The sequence below is a fragment of the Rhinopithecus bieti genome, unplaced genomic scaffold, assembly GCF_001698545.2.
Source record: "Rhinopithecus bieti isolate Rb0 unplaced genomic scaffold, ASM169854v2 scaffold_5179, whole genome shotgun sequence".
In the NCBI taxonomy this organism is placed as follows: domain Eukaryota; kingdom Metazoa; phylum Chordata; class Mammalia; order Primates; family Cercopithecidae; genus Rhinopithecus; species Rhinopithecus bieti.
Window position 1 is genome coordinate 1,385,005 of NW_016804741.1, and position 16,101 is coordinate 1,401,105.

The 16,101-nt window shown below is 33.6% G+C and overlaps 1 protein-coding gene across 1 annotated transcript in view; it reads right to left on the reverse strand.

Annotated features, from left to right (window-relative positions):
- CUNH8orf88 (chromosome unknown C8orf88 homolog) overlaps positions 1 to 16,101 on the reverse strand; it is a 30,550-nt gene extending 14,449 nt beyond the window's left edge. Inside the window, exons 1-4 of the mRNA XM_017870359.1 lie at positions 15,960 to 16,101; positions 11,212 to 11,310; positions 9,546 to 9,619; positions 2,095 to 2,170 (exon numbers count right to left, since the gene is read on the reverse strand). Of these exons, the coding sequence (XP_017725848.1) occupies positions 2,095 to 2,170; positions 9,546 to 9,619; positions 11,212 to 11,284 (223 nt within the window). The 5' untranslated portion in view covers positions 11,285 to 11,310; positions 15,960 to 16,101. The remainder of the gene's footprint in view (positions 1 to 2,094; positions 2,171 to 9,545; positions 9,620 to 11,211; positions 11,311 to 15,959) is intronic.

A 16,101-nucleotide genomic window follows, 5' to 3' on the forward strand; every position in this document is an offset into this window, starting at 1 on the left:
TTATACATGATATAAATGATGAATTGATGGGTGCTGACGAGTTGATGGGTGCAGCACACCAACATGGCACAAATATACATATGTAACAAACCTGCACGTTATGCACATGTACCCTAGAACTTAAAGTATAATAAGAAAAAAGAAAAAAAAAAAAAAGAAAAAAAAAAAAAAAAAGAAAACAAGTGTTAAGACAAAAACTTGTATGCAAATGTCCACAGCAATATTATTCACAATAGCCAGAGTGAAAACAACTCAAACGTGTATCAGTTGAGAAATGGATAAACAAAATGTGGCATAATCCACACAATGGAATATTATTTAGTCATAAAAAATAAAGTATTAATAGTGCTAAAACATGATGAACCTTGAAAACCTTATGGAAAGTGATAGAAGCCAGACACAAAAGGTCACATATTGTTCACAAGAGAAAGGTAAATGTGATGGATATCTCAATCACCCTTATTTGATCATTACACATTGTACATAGTAATCAAAATATCACATGTACCCTCAATTATTTTAATTGATATAAAATATGTACAGCTATTATATATCAATTTAAAAAATAAATTGAAAAAAATGACATATTGTATGATTCCATTTATATGATATGGCCAGATAGCTAAATCCAAAGAGACAGAAATAGATTAGTGTCTACCATACGGCCTAAGTAGAGAAGAGAAAGTAGTAACAGCTTAATGAGTATGAGGTTTCTCTCTAGGGTGATAAAAATGTCCTGGAATTGGAGTGTTGTACAACATTGTGAATGTACTAAAAGCCATTTAATTGTATATTTTAAGATGGTTAAAATGGTGACTGGGTGAACTCCACTTCAATTTTTTAAAAAAGAAACCAAAGGATTATAAAGGGATATCCCAAGATAATAGCAAAGGTCCACTCCAGAAAAATAGCTGTACAGCAGTACTAAAGAACAACTAGTCCATATTGGAATAGGATTATGGAGTATTCTGAAAGGAATGTCCCATCTAAGGAAAAAAAGAACTGATATACTTGAGCATAAATAGTATACACAAGTGTGGCAGAGTTGTTGGAGCATTTTAGGAAAAGAGTTAACAATAGATAACATAGAAAAATAAGTCAAACATTCACTCTAGAAAAAATGATAAATTCCATAAAAAGGGAGATATGCACCTCTTGGCTAAGCAGTTGTATTTTACACAGCCACAGTAGTATAAAGAGTGAGTAACATTTTAATTGAAACTTGCGAAATAACTACGTGGAGGGGAGATGAAAGGGTGAAGAACTGAAGGAACTGATGTGAGAGACTTAAGTTCTCATTTACCAAGATAAAACATCAATATAAAGTTTTCAAAAATTGAGAAATTTGGAAATAATTGTATTTAGAAATATGCGGATAAATATTAGAAGAAAAAATTAATGGTCTCTTCATACTTCAAACTTTTAAACTACATACATTAATTGACAAAATTTGGAAACTAAATTAAATCATTTTATTTTATTTTAAAATACGTAGTGTGGGAGAGACTATTGGTTCTCCCCTAGAGCAGTTCTTTTTGTTTCAGTAATAGAATTAACTGTATTGCTAAAGACTATGTTTCCCAGTCTACCCTGCCAGTAGGCACAGTATGACCAAGTTCTGGCAATGTGATGTAAGTGGAACTACTATGTGCAACTTCTGGGTCATAATCTTAAGGCAAACTTCCTTCCCCCTTTCCTCCTTCCTAATGGCTACACAGGAACATCATGGCAGGAACAGAGGCAGTTATCTTGGGACCATGAGATGGAAGCCATATGTTGATGGCATAGCAATAAGATAAGAGAACAGTGGGAAAATAGAAACTTCACAGGGCAGATTCATTACAACAGTTCAGAATTTTACATGATACAGAAAATCTAGTAATAAACTCCTATCTTGTTTAAGCCATTGTATTCTGGTCTCTCCTTGAAAGCAGTCAAACTGGTAGCCTGACTCATATAGATAGAAATCAATCAAAAAATATATAATAAAATTTCATATAATATAGGTTTGCATCTAAGCGATACAGTAATATTAACTTTATATGAATGCTAAGACATTCAATGATAAAATTGGGAATTATGATAAAATTTTACCTTTTTTAACTGGAGACTGATGCTGCTGTTGTTCATTAAGACCTTGAGAAAAGGCTTGCATTCCATTCGTCTTACACTGTTAAACATGAAGAAAATAAACTTTTAACTCATGTTTTAAAATTTTATATAATTAGTTTAACTACCCAAAAATATTTTCCTAATAATATATGCATTTAGTAGGAGCTAATAAGCAATCATTATAAGTCTGCTTATTTAAAATGAGCAACAAAAACATCTTTCAAAATATATTCACATATATCTACAGTTTTTTGGCATTATTATAATTATTATTGAAAAGGAATATAAAACTAAAGATGAATTTTATTGTCCTAAAGATAAATAATTCCATAATCATTAAAAGTATTTTTTTCTTGACAACAATGCCATTCGGAAAAAAAATTTAATTGATTGAAAACAACACATTTTATTCACAAAATTCTGCAATAATACTATTTACTTTTTTAATCTCTGAAGTAGAGACTGATGTCACTTTATAAGCCTATGGACTGTTTCACCTAATGCCTTGGAAATAAGAGAAATAAGAAAAATTGATGTATCCAATGAGACAAAGAAAATCAGAAACATTGGCAGAGCTCTATGTCTTGAAGAGAGATGCCTTAGTGCAGAGTTTTTCCAGTCTCACTTGCAAGACCATCTTTGTTATAAGATTGGCTAAGCTAATCTGATGATATTTTAAAAATTCATTTTTACCTAAATCCTTTTCTTCTGATCCCATACTTACCAGGACATACTCAGATTCAATTTAGCTTTCCATAAATCTCCCTAGAAGTAAACAATATACCAGTTGTACCAATAAGAGGAACCCAGAACACAATACATCAAGATTTCTCGTTATAAAATAATTGGTGTTCTGATTTTATAAATCAGTTTTATAAACTTGTTTAATACTATCTACCCCTGAGAGATTAACTCCTCTTGTGCTGACAAAAATCAGTTTGCAAACCATCCCTGAATTAAGGTAAATCATGAAAGTAGGTTTCTTTGGAGGCATCTATCCTTAAAAATAAATATCTGTGCTCCATCAATCATTGTATTGACAAGTTGCAAGCCATTCCTTAAATTTCTGTGAATTTGCTAAGTACTCCACCTAAAGGCAGTAGGACTAATTATCTAATGCTGACACAATAAAGTCTATGGAGATAATTCCACACTATTGAAACAAGAATGTCATCAGAAAAAAAATCAAGTTTTAGTAGTGCTTTTTAAGTAGAGATAGAAAAAATGGAAAATGCCTAAGATTTGGGTTCTCCAAAGTTCTTCTAGACTGTTGTATTTAATTAATTATAAAATGGTATTCTAAAAATTAAAAAAAAAGACTATTTCTTACCTCTGGAAATTTTAGCAGATGCACATTTCACTAAGTGTGTAACATCTACTTAAATACAAGATCTAAAATCAGACTTGAAGGTAAAATTGTACTTTGTCATGTCTGTACATATTAAAACTTAAAATACTGATTATTTCAAATAATAGCATGTAAAAGTACACCTACAAAAGTTTTATGCAGTGATTATCTATATGTTATCTCATTAAATTATAATCCTATAAGTAATAAAGCAAGTGTTATGATCACTATGTTATAGGTAAGGAAAATCAGACCAGAAAAGTTTGGTGACCAAGCCAAAAGTACACAGATAAGAAACAGCTGAGCTAGGTTTTGAAACTCAAGGCTACTATGTAAATTTGTGAAGGGTATGCTTCTAAAGGGTTATCATTCACCACATAAATGTTGTATATTTTCTAGCAGATAGCAGCAAAGTATCTTACTCAAAAAAATGTGTATTTTCTATAATTTTTCATTCCTCTTCTAATTCTTGCAAAGTTGCCAAATGGGTAGTAGTGGACCTGTTAAACTCATCCATTTAACAAACACAGAGTGCCTATGACATGACAAGCACTGTGCTTTGTGTCAGGAAATACAAAGATGAACATGACATTCCAGTATCTGTTCTCAGAGACTCACAAACTAAAAGGCAGAAAAATAAAAGAGCAAATCATAATAAAATCTGAGAAGCTCTGTAATAAAGATATGCAGAAAGTACAATAAAAGGACTGAGTCAGGGTATCAAACTTGGCTTAGAAATGCCAGGAAAGGCTTTACATAGGAGATGATGCTTATACTGACTCTTGAAGGATCAGTAGGAGTTAGACTGGCAAACTAATGAAAAATTAATGTTTATGGAATAAAAGAATAGCCTTGTACTGAAGAGCATAGGAAAATATGGCTAGTTCAGGAAATGGAAAAGGTTAAACAGAGGAGTAAAGCAGGATAAGCATCAAGTTTCTTACAATTTTATTCAAATCAAGTGCTCTTTGTAATGGTACAATTCCCCAATATGCATGCTCAGAAGTTCTATCTAGACTTTTTGTATTTTTTTGAGACAGTGTCTCACTCTGTCACCCAGGCTGGAGTACAGTGCCACGATCATAGGTCACTGTAACCTTGAACTCCTGAGCTCAAGTCATCCTCCCAACTCAGCTTCCTGAGGAGCTTGGACTACAGGCATGTACCACCATACCCAGCTACTTTTCAAAAGTTTTTGTAGAGACAAGATCTTGCTACATTGCCCAGGCTGGTCTCAAACTCCTGGGCTCAAGTGATCCTTCCACCTCAGCCTTCCAAAGTGCTAGTACTACAAGTGTGAGCACCCCACCCGACCCTTTTATATTCTATAGCAAGAATGTTCCCAGCCTCTGTCACTCATCAAATGTATACCACTGAGATCAGAAAAGAGAATAAGAAGAGACAAATGCATATCACTCTCCACTCCTGGAATGAAAAGTTAAAGTGCGATATTTCTAGGCAACACCAAAAGACAAAAGGTAAACAGGAAAAAAAATTACAATTCGTATCTTAAATAGTTTCACCTAAAAGAACTCCCAGGAAACAATTAAAAAAAAATAAAAAAGCCTATAGAAGAGAATGGGCAAAGGACAAGAAACGGTAACACAGAGGAGAGGAAATCCAAATGACACTGAAACAGATCAAAGTTAGCCACAAATTCTTGATACTCTTCTCATCAAGAGGTAAATTCTGTATCTCCTTCACTTAAATCTTGGCAAGATCTATGACTGCTCCTACCAATATACATTTCAGAAGTGACAGAGTGCTAGTTTCCACTCCCAGATATTAAGAGGCTGGCAACTTCTATCTCCTGTCCCTTTGAACATTAGTCTTGGAACCCACACGTAGTGTTATAAGAAGCCCAAGCCACTTGGAAAGGCCATTTGTAGGTGCTCATTCCAGTTCATAGTACCAGCTGAGCTCCAAGCCAATGGCCAGTATTAACTGACAGCCATGTGAGTGAGTCATTTTCATCATCCAGTCCAGTCAAGCCTTTAACTGTCCTAGATGCTATCTGACTTCAACTACATGACTATACTAAAGTGAGATATGGCCCGCTGAGTTCAGTCATCCCAGGAGACCATGAAAGAAAACAATAAGCTGTTGTTTTAAGCCAAAATTTTCAAATACTTTGTTATGAAGAAATAATGAAAAACAGGTTAAAGAAAGTTGTTCATAAAGGAAGATAATACCAGACAGAGCCATGGATTTACACAAAGAAATAAAAGTTCTGGAAAGTCAATAAATGAAAGTAAAATAAAATTCTTTCAGTTTTAAAGTTAAAAGATAACACAGAAAAAAAAAACATTAGTAATGATTGTATGTTTACAGTCCAAACAAAAGTAAAATTATCATCATAATAAGCACAAGAACGGAAGGGTGGTCTCCATAAAAAGTTACTAGATCTAATAACTGAGTTTAACAAAATCACTATACAAAATCAATTATATTTCTAAACCCTAGCAACCAACCAGTAAAATTTAAAATTTACAAAAAAATACCATTTACAATACTATCGAAATATCTGAAACACTTACAAATTGTATAAATGATGTTCAAAAGCTCTATGCTGGAAAATACAAAGAATCAAGGGATATGTCAAGTTAACAGATCATAAGATGTCAATTCTTCCCATATTAATCTATAAATTCAATCAAAATGCCAATAGACTTTTTGTAGAAAATGACAAGCTCACTTAAAATTTATATGCAAATACAAAAGACCTAGAATTGTAAAGATAAATTTTAGAAACAAAGTTAGTGACCTTTCATAACCTGGTTTCAAGACTTATCATAAAGCTACAGTAGACTATAACGTGTAATATTAACATAAAGGTAGACATAAATCAACAGAACATAATAGAGTTTTGAAATAAATTAATGCATGTGTGATATACCGGTTTTTCAAGGAACTTTTGCAGTTCAATAATAAAAAAGACAACTCAAATAACAGAAATAAGCAAAAGACATGAACAGGCACTCCAACAAAAAATAAAATTTAAAGAAAGAAACAGGAAAAGAAAAACACAGATGTCAGAGAAGTTCATGATAAGATGCTCAATCTCACTAAACATTAAGAAAATGTTAAATACAATGAGATACCACTACTCACACACTAAAATGGCTAAAAATAAAAAGATCGACCATACTAATGTTGGCAAGGCTGTGAAGCATCTGGAGCTCCCTCATATTACTGATGGAGCTCCCTCATATTACTGATGAGAAGGTAAAATGGCACAACCACTTTGGAAAACATTTTATGATATCTTATAAAGCTAAACAAACTTACTATATGATCTATCAATTCCACTCCAGGATAGTATGTTTATTTCCACACAAAGATTTGTACATGATAATCTATAGTAGCATTACTCATAATATCCAAAAACTAGATACAATCCAATGTTCATCAACTGATTAATAAATTGTTGTATATTTACAGTAGGATATTATTCCACATTAAAAAAAAAAAACTACTGATACATACAACATGAAAGGATCTCATAAACATAATGCTGAGCAAAAGAACCCCAGCACCAATGAATACACATTATATTTTTCATTTATATGAAACTCTAGAACAGTAAAAACTAACTTATCTATCATTAAAAGAAGCAGATCAGTGGACGTACGGGGCAGGAAGGAGGGCAAGGGGTTAGTGTTAAGCGTAAGTGGTAAATTATTGCAAGGGGATATAAGGACATTTTGGAGGAAGATGGAAGATTTTCATTGTGGGGTTCATTACATAGAATAAATATTTCTCAAAACTCATTGAACAAATGAGTTCACTTTACTATATGTAAACTATACCTCAATAACGGTGGTTTGAAAATATATCAAGTATCTCTGACACAGATTCTACTAGCGTTTGCATTATAACTGAAGCAGCAGACACAATTGTACATTTAGAAGTAATTTAACTGCACAATTTGATTTTTCTCTATAAAACTGCAATGTTAACATATTAATTTTTTACATATAAAGTAAAAGAAGGTCAATGGTTCCAAAAAGTAATGAATATTACTGTTACATTTAATTAGGGAAATGTTAGCTGCTAGAACAAATAAAACATTTCTATGACTTATAGAAAACTCATAATAAAGCCAGAATAATTAAGACATCATGATATTGATTATACAGAGATAAAATATGATTACTAGAACAAAGAGCCCAGAAAAGATGTGTATGAAAAATTATTATATAATTAACATTCCACTGATTTATAGGATGAATTATTCAATAAATTATGCTTTACAATCAGTTGCTTATAGAAGAAAAACTAGATTTCTATCTTACACCATCCAAAAAATCACCTTTAGGTAGACTACACACCTAAATATGAAAGCAAAACTTCAAAGCTTTTGGAAGAATATATAGGAAAATATATTTTAATTTTGGAAATGGGAAGACTTCTTAAAAGTGAAATCCTAAAGTAAAACATTGATAATATCATTACATTAATATTTAAAACTTTTAAACAAAAAATGCCACACAAAAAATGACTCTCTAACAGACCATATTCCTGGAAAAGAAAATATTTTACGCAAATAAGAAAATAATTAGAATCCAGAACATATTTTAAAGGCATATAAATCAAAAGAAGAAAATTCAGGAAAAATGGGATAATAATATGACTTGGCAATTCACAAAAGAAGAAATCCAAATGGTCAAACTAAACATATGAAAAGACGCTCTACTTCACAAGTAATAGAGAATTAAAAATTAAAACCAACCAAAATATATAATTTCTCATCTACTGTCTCACCCAATGTTCAAGTCTGACAATAGTAAGTGAGGACGTAGAAAAATCAGAGCCCCTGTTCATACAAAGTGCTTTGAAGAGTAATTTGGCAGCATCTAAAAGTTGAAATTAATAATACTTAGTAATTCTACTCTAATTTTATGCCACAGAAAACTTCTCAAACATATAAAAATGAAATATATAGATGGCAGTCACAATAGCATTTATTATAATATAGAAACAAGTGCCCATCAACAGAAAATGGAAAAAAATGTGGTATAGTCCCATATATTAAAAGATTATTCTATATCAGTTCATATTTAACTGCTTTATTCATTGTAAAGTTGCCTAGTATTCCATTTACAAATATACTTATGATTGTGCATGCATAGTCTATTTGTGGATAAGAAATAGTAACGAGAGGCTGGGCACAGTGGCTCAAGCCTGTAATCCCAACACTTTGGGAGGCCAAGGCAGGCAGATCACCTGAGGCTGGAAGTTCAAGACCAGCCTGGCCAATATGGTGAAACTCTACCTGTACTAAAAATACAAAAAAAAAAACAAAAATTAGCTGGGTGTCATGGCGGGTGCCTATATCCCAGCTACTCAGGAGGCTGAGGCAGGAGAATCGCTTGAACCCTGGAGGTGGAGGTTGCAGTGAGTCGAGATCGTGCCTTTGCACTCCAGCCTGGGCAACAAGAGAGAAACTCTGTCTCAAAAACAAAACAAAACAAAACAAAAAAGACAGAGAGAGAAAGAATTAGTATCTAGGTAAGAAACTGATACAATGCGTCTGGATAAGAAACTGGTGCAATGCTTACTTCTGATCAGGGGAACTAGGAGACTGGGACAGAGATTGGAGGGAAACTTTTCAATAAATGTCATTTTGTATATTTTGAATTTTAAACTTTGTGACTAATTTACTTAGTCAAAAAATTAAAATTTGTAATAAAATGTTAAAGCAAAGATGACAAAATCCTATTTATGTAAAACAAATAAAACAATTCTATTTATCATAGCAAAAGTACAAATATATTCATGAAAAAAAAACTGAGGATAGTTATCTATGGGCAGGATGGGAAGGAAATAGGATGGTAGAAGCATATATATAGGGTTTGTAACTATATGTTAAGTTTTTTTCTTTAAACTTTTTAAAAGCAAATATAGCAAAATGTTTAGACTTAAAAATGCTGGGTGACAGATAAATGGGTGTTACATTCTCTTTAACATATGTACATAAATTTTTAAAAAGTATATAAAGCATAGTGTCTGGCACACAATAACCATCTAACACACGTTACTTTCCAACCTATAATATTTCTTTTGTTATAATTTCAAAACTTACTCTGCTAACTCCACTTTGTATGCACTGAGTGTTGCATGGATATTCATTTTGAAAGTTGAAAGGGAACACTGCTCCTGTTAAGAGAGGAAGAAAACGATTTTATATATCTATTATTTCGATGTTGCGTTAAAAGGATGGGCATACAAACATAAAAAGAGTTCAGAGAAAAGAGTTCACAGTCTATTTTAAAAGACAAGCTCATATATAATGACTATAATACAATTTGATAAGCAGTAAGCTTATTGAGAGATTTAGAGAAAGTACTACGCCAAGCGGAGTGGGTTTGGGGTATCACATAGGTTTCACAACATGAAGTAATTAAATCTGAATCTAAAAGAAAAAGTAAATGATTCCTTTAGGGATCTGAGATGGCCAGGGAGTATGTAAGTGTGTTAAGAAACACCAAAATTATTTTCTGATTTACTAGACTTTTCTGCCTAATAATCCCCTACTCTCTTGTCTGGATCTTAAGAAGGTACAACCAAATAAGATACTGGGGCCACCTGCCCACCTTGTATCCCCTCTCATTCTCATTCTCCATGTAACTATGTTGGAGAGAAATCAGTGAAAAATTGGATCTTCAGAGATGAAGTGGGGTGGGAGTTGCTGGAAAAAGTCTGGTCACAGAAAAGAGCTGCTGCAATGGTTTTACATTCTTTCCTTTAGGATAAAATTTGAGACTTGACCCTACACAACCACTTCCACTGCATCAGAAGTATACAGAATCAGCATTACTCAGCTATGGTCCCAGAAGATCCATTAATTTCACTTATCTGACATAAGTCACAGGCATATTGAGAGCAAACATGACCAAAGTGGAGATTATCTTCCTTGAAGGATCCAATGATGGGAAAATGAACACAGGATCGAAACTGGAGCCTCTTCTACCTTTTTTGCTTCATCTGTAAACTCAATAAAATATCTGTATTTTCCCATTTCTAAGTAGTAAGTTAATTCAGCTGAATACATAGACTAAGAAAAAGTTTAAAAAGTTGTATGTGTATCATCTAAAGTAGACACAGAAGCCATTCTAGCAATAAGTAATGAATACAATTAAAAGACTAATACTCCCATTTAGAAGTTAAATACTAGGTATTTCAGGAGTTTGTCCAAAAGAATATCTTCATAGATAAAAGAAAAACATTTTAGAATGTTTAAAATAGATTGTTTGAAATTAGATCTGTTCCAGTTCAAACACAGCCATAACCTCTATCAGAGTAAAAGTATGACATAACTACTACAGAACCTTTAAGATTTATGCTAATTTTTTTGGCATTTGAGTATGTCGTTATTCTTTTAAAAGGTTAAACTGTCTCTCCAGCATGATTGCCCTGCAGTGATCATAATCACAGGGCACAATTTTTACTGGGTGTATCACTCTGACCAGAAGCCAGAAGCCTACAAAAATGAGACATGAAAAAAACCACACACACAAAAAGTTACTTTCAGTCAAGGGTTATTCTTCCTACCTTTGTTGGTCTGGTAGACTACAGATTGGTAGGTAATTAAGAATCTTTTTCCTTCAGTAATACTTATAAACTCTTAGTTTTCATTATTTCTTTAAATATCCACCTGAAACAATTGCTTTATATATTATTTAGCTTTTCAAATACTAATTAGTCATTAATACATTAATATTTAAGGAACTGTATAATCTATTACTCACCTGGGGGAGAAGTCAGATGACGAACAGGTCTTGCTGGTTGAAGCGGTTTACCAATTAATTTTTTGGTTTCCATTGTCACAAAGACCTTGAGGTTCCATACTAGAAGATGAAAAAATACATTTTTATCTTTTGGATGAAATAATCAAGATGCTTTACATATATACAAATAACCACATCTTTTTTTAAGATGCCTATTTTACAAGTTAAAGTGGAAAATACAAACACAAAAAAGCATTTAATATGCAATACTCAGACTCCTTTTATAGCATTTGTCACAGTTAAACATTCTCTCTTTAAAACATTTTCTTTCCTTAACTTTACTGACTCTATATTTCTTTTTGTTTTTCTTTTCTTTTGAGGCAGAGTCTCACTCTGTCACCCAGGCTGGACTGCAGTGGCACAATCATAGCTCACTTCAACTTAAAGCTCCTGGGCTCAAGAGATCCTCCTGCCTTAGCCTTCCAAATAGTTGGGATTACAGGCATGAACCACCAGGACCGGCTAATACATTTTTTTTTAAAGATGGGGTCTCACTATGTTGCCCTGGCTATGTTCTTTTGGTTTGTTTCCTATTTCTTTGATTGCCTCTTCTAACTTCCTTAGCTGATTCCTCTTCTTCTATCTTTCTTCCAAATTTGGCTTTGGTCTTCTTAGCTAAAACTCATCTACGCTCATGGCTGCAACTTCCCATCTACATGATAAATATGCCCTAATTTATACTTCCAGAATCCACTTTTCTTTTAAACTCAAGTTCTATTTTTCTCATTGTCTAATAATATTTCAATTTCTATATTATCACAGGTGCCTCAAATTCAACATATCTAAAATCTAATTAATAACTTTAACTCCTGTATTCCTTTAAAGTCATCACCAACTCCCTTGGACCACACTTGATAAAACTGCCTTCAATTTGATGGGTTAAATTAGAGCCTCTGATTCCAATATCAGTCTTTAATTTTTGTTTATGCTACTTCCAAAATAAATTAATGTTATTTTCTTTCATCATATATTTGGACATTCAGGTGTTTTGTCTATAGTTTCCTCACTATCTCGGCTGTTCTTCTTCCAAATAGCTATTTATCTGTCAAGACCAAGATCAAGCTCTTGCCACTTCCTTGGAAAATATCCCCCTGGCTCAACAGGTAAGGTTAAATAAAATAGTCTACATGAAATTCTCTAATAATAAAATAATAATAGCAATAATAATAATTATTCCTTCCTTACATTCCTCCTCCACTGGTCCCTACTGTATTTTATCAATTTTCCTAAAATATATCATAGTAAATATATTACATGTCTACTTGATTGGACTATCAGTTGAGGCCACAAAAACCAGACCTTATTTATTTTTGTATTCTAGTATCTGCAACATAGATTTATTAAAGAAACTCTATAAATGTTAAGTACATCATCATTGCAACTAAAATCTAACACCTGTATGGGAGACAAGATTTCCAAAGTTTGATGCCCATCAAGACAAAGTCAAAAACAAAACTCCACTTGATTTTGCACCTGCTTATCCAGAAATAATTGTAACCATATGATATTAAGCAAATCATAAGTCTAAGTGCCTATTTCCCCAAGTATAAGATAGAGATAGTAACCCTTTAAGTTCCCAGAAATGCTTTATCCTATTTTTAAAATATCTTTGGACATGTATAATTCAAATGTTAAAATTATAAACTTATAAACAACCTCTCAAAATTAGGAATGATAACTAAGCACCCAAAAGTTACTATTTGGAGATACCCAGCAAGTACTTCAAGTTAATACTAACCCAGCTTTGTAATGTGTCTGTTAACTAGTATTTCAACGTGGCAATTAACAACCTCTAAACAAAGCTAATGCTCTTTATACTTTTTGTGCAATACAACTGGATATAACAAGATGTTAAAAAAAGTTATAAGCACAAGTAGAAAAAATACTTCAAATAAATAGTTACTAATATTTTCTATGTGGAAGAGTATATTTAAAATAAGGACCAAAAAGCAACCTAATATACATCGCTTTATTTGATATTTATCCTATTTATTTTAGTTAAGACCCCAATACTAGTATGTAGTAACTTTCCATCCTATTCCCCACATGAAACTAGTGAATCAGAATACAATAGAATAGAGTACTTTGGCACACACTTCGTTGTTTTTCATTGCTCAGCTGAAATTTAGTTGTAGGTTGTTAAATCTTTTCCAATTGCTGAGCAAGGCAAATCCACAGTATTCAAACTAGGGATTTTCAAGAGTTGGGGATTACAGAACTCCATTATATGACGTTGCAACACAAGTAAAGAAACAAAAAATAAAGCTCTTTTGGTGCCACCTACCCTTCAATTTACAGTAGGAAAGATACAGCAATGGCTCCTCGTATATAAATCCACATCAGTCAAGGAAATTAGAAAAGATGGTGTCATTCAGTACTCTGTTTAGTACTTTTTTTTTTTAAGTAAACTACGCCTGCATGGAAATACTGACATTATAGGGGACAAGTTTGGGATTACAATGCATACTACATTCCACTATCATGTTAATTAATGAAAAACGTTAAGTATTTATAAAAGTAATTATTATTGTAAAACTGATTCACAGGATTATAATTAAGGCAGAATGCCATAAACCAAAACCTAATTCTCAGTTTAGTTAAAAATAATAGACTTAACTGCACTACAAAGTCATTATACTAAATAAATTCAGTCTTAAACTCTAATGCCTCCTTCATCCATGGAATGTAGAGATCAAAAAGTTTCCCTTGAAGCTACTGGTACTACCTAGAGTAGGCATGTATGATGTCAACTATTCAAAGCACAGTTACAAAATAAACAGAATCCTGCCTACAACATTGGGTAGCAAGTAGCCAATCATAAGGTTGTAAAATGTAAATTTAAAAATGTAAATGTATAGTTTTGTGGTATAAATGTTTTTTAAAGGATATTTTGATCCGATGTCTCCAAAAAACTTTCTATTAATACATGCTGAGAAATGGTTGTTGATAGTGTTTTTCAAGTTCACACGCACTTAACAAATCATCTTTAAAGGCCAAGTTGTATGAATAGAATATTGGTAAATTAGTTATTTACAGTTGCTATTCTACATCTGGCAATACTAACTATATCTTAGGTTCCTTTTCTGTTTTAAAAAATTTACCTAAGTATGAATCTTCAGGCCTTATCGGTCCTGATATTACCAATAAACCTAGAATTGTCCAAAATACAATGGGATAATAAGCAGATATACTGACCAATGTGGCCAAAATCTTATTAATCTAATTTTTTGATTAAGATCCATTTTTAAGGTCCTACTACATACTAAATATAATATCATTTAATTTTGAGCCATATATGAACTGTGGGAGAAAATTATTATTAGTCCCACTTTACAGATAAGAAACCTGAGGCTCAGAAAAATAAGAGACATGCCCAAGTCCACACAGCTACTAAGTGCTAGATGTTAGGATTTGACTACAAAGTTCACACCTTTATATCAAAACTTGCCTATTTGTTACATAAAAGAAAGATAACTGACTGTCCACTTATTACATGTGGACACTGCCTGTACAGATTTTAAAATTAATGTGAAAAGTAACATTTATTTATAAGGCCATGCAGAATAAATTGGTATATGCTAGTAATATCCATTTCCTCAATTTACCATTTTTCTTAGAATACTAAATAAATTAGGGAGTACTGTGCTTTCCTCATGCTACAGACGTGGTATACTGCCATACTAAGCAGAGGTCACAGCATATGAAACATACTATGCACTGGTTTTAGAAGCTGAGTACTATACTTAAACTCCAATATAAATTCTAGTCTTCTTTGAAAAGTACTCATGCTTCTGCTGCCGTTGAGAAATAAGATCATATGAAGTGAAATGATGAAATGAAAAGACCATATTTGCATTTACTTTGTGTGTATTTCCCATATGATAACCAGATAAAATTTCATCTAAATTTCCAACTTCAAAACATTACAAAGTTAGGATTCCTTGAAACCAAATGCTGCTTGTAAGTAAACTGCTCACACTGACAAAATGATAAAGAGAAACATACAGGAAATATCGGGGAGTAAGAAATAAACCACCTATGACTCAAGTGGTGAAAGACATTTCACGTTCCACGTACCTAGTTGCACTATTAAGGAAAAATTAAAATGAAAATATCAAAAACCTAGAAGTTAGGAGAGTTCCAACATATTTTCCATTTCATGCCTTCTGTTTATAACTAATTTGTTTGTTTGTTCTATTTGAGGGATTTCTCAAAACAAACACAATTTAACATTTAGATGGGCTAAAGGTGTCTGTGATTACTTTAGTCATGTAACTGTCCCTTCTGTAGCTTTGACTAAAACACCAGCAATGTAAACCTTGTGCCACCGGGTGTAGGGGGGCAAATTGTCTTGAAAGCCTCCCACCGCCTGGCAGCAGGTGCTGGGGCAGAGCCAAGGGGAGCTGTGTACTTAGCTCCTTTTTTGGCGATAGCTTTGGTCTCGGCCACTTGCCCCTCTATCGGGCTCCCCCGACCCCCTACACTTTCCTTCCCCTCATCCGACGCGCTCGCTCCCAACCCACTCCCACTTCAGGGTCCACAGGAGACTGAAGGGGCCCTCAGAGATTTCCCGACCCACCTCAGAGCTTCTCTCCCTCGCCTCAACTTTCCCAGGGGTCGGGCCTGGGAGACGGCGCCCACCCGCCTCCTCCACACCGCGGGGCCCGACTTCCGTCCCCCAGTGTCGCTCATCCTCCCCAGCCACTTACCGACTCAAGATCCACGAGGATTTCGAGACAGCAGCGTCGCCGCGCTCAGCCCAGACGCGGAGGCCGAGCGCCCCGCTGCCCGTCGGGGAACGGCTCCTGCCGCTGGTCCGCTGGCTGACCGTGGTGGCGGCGGCGGGGGGCG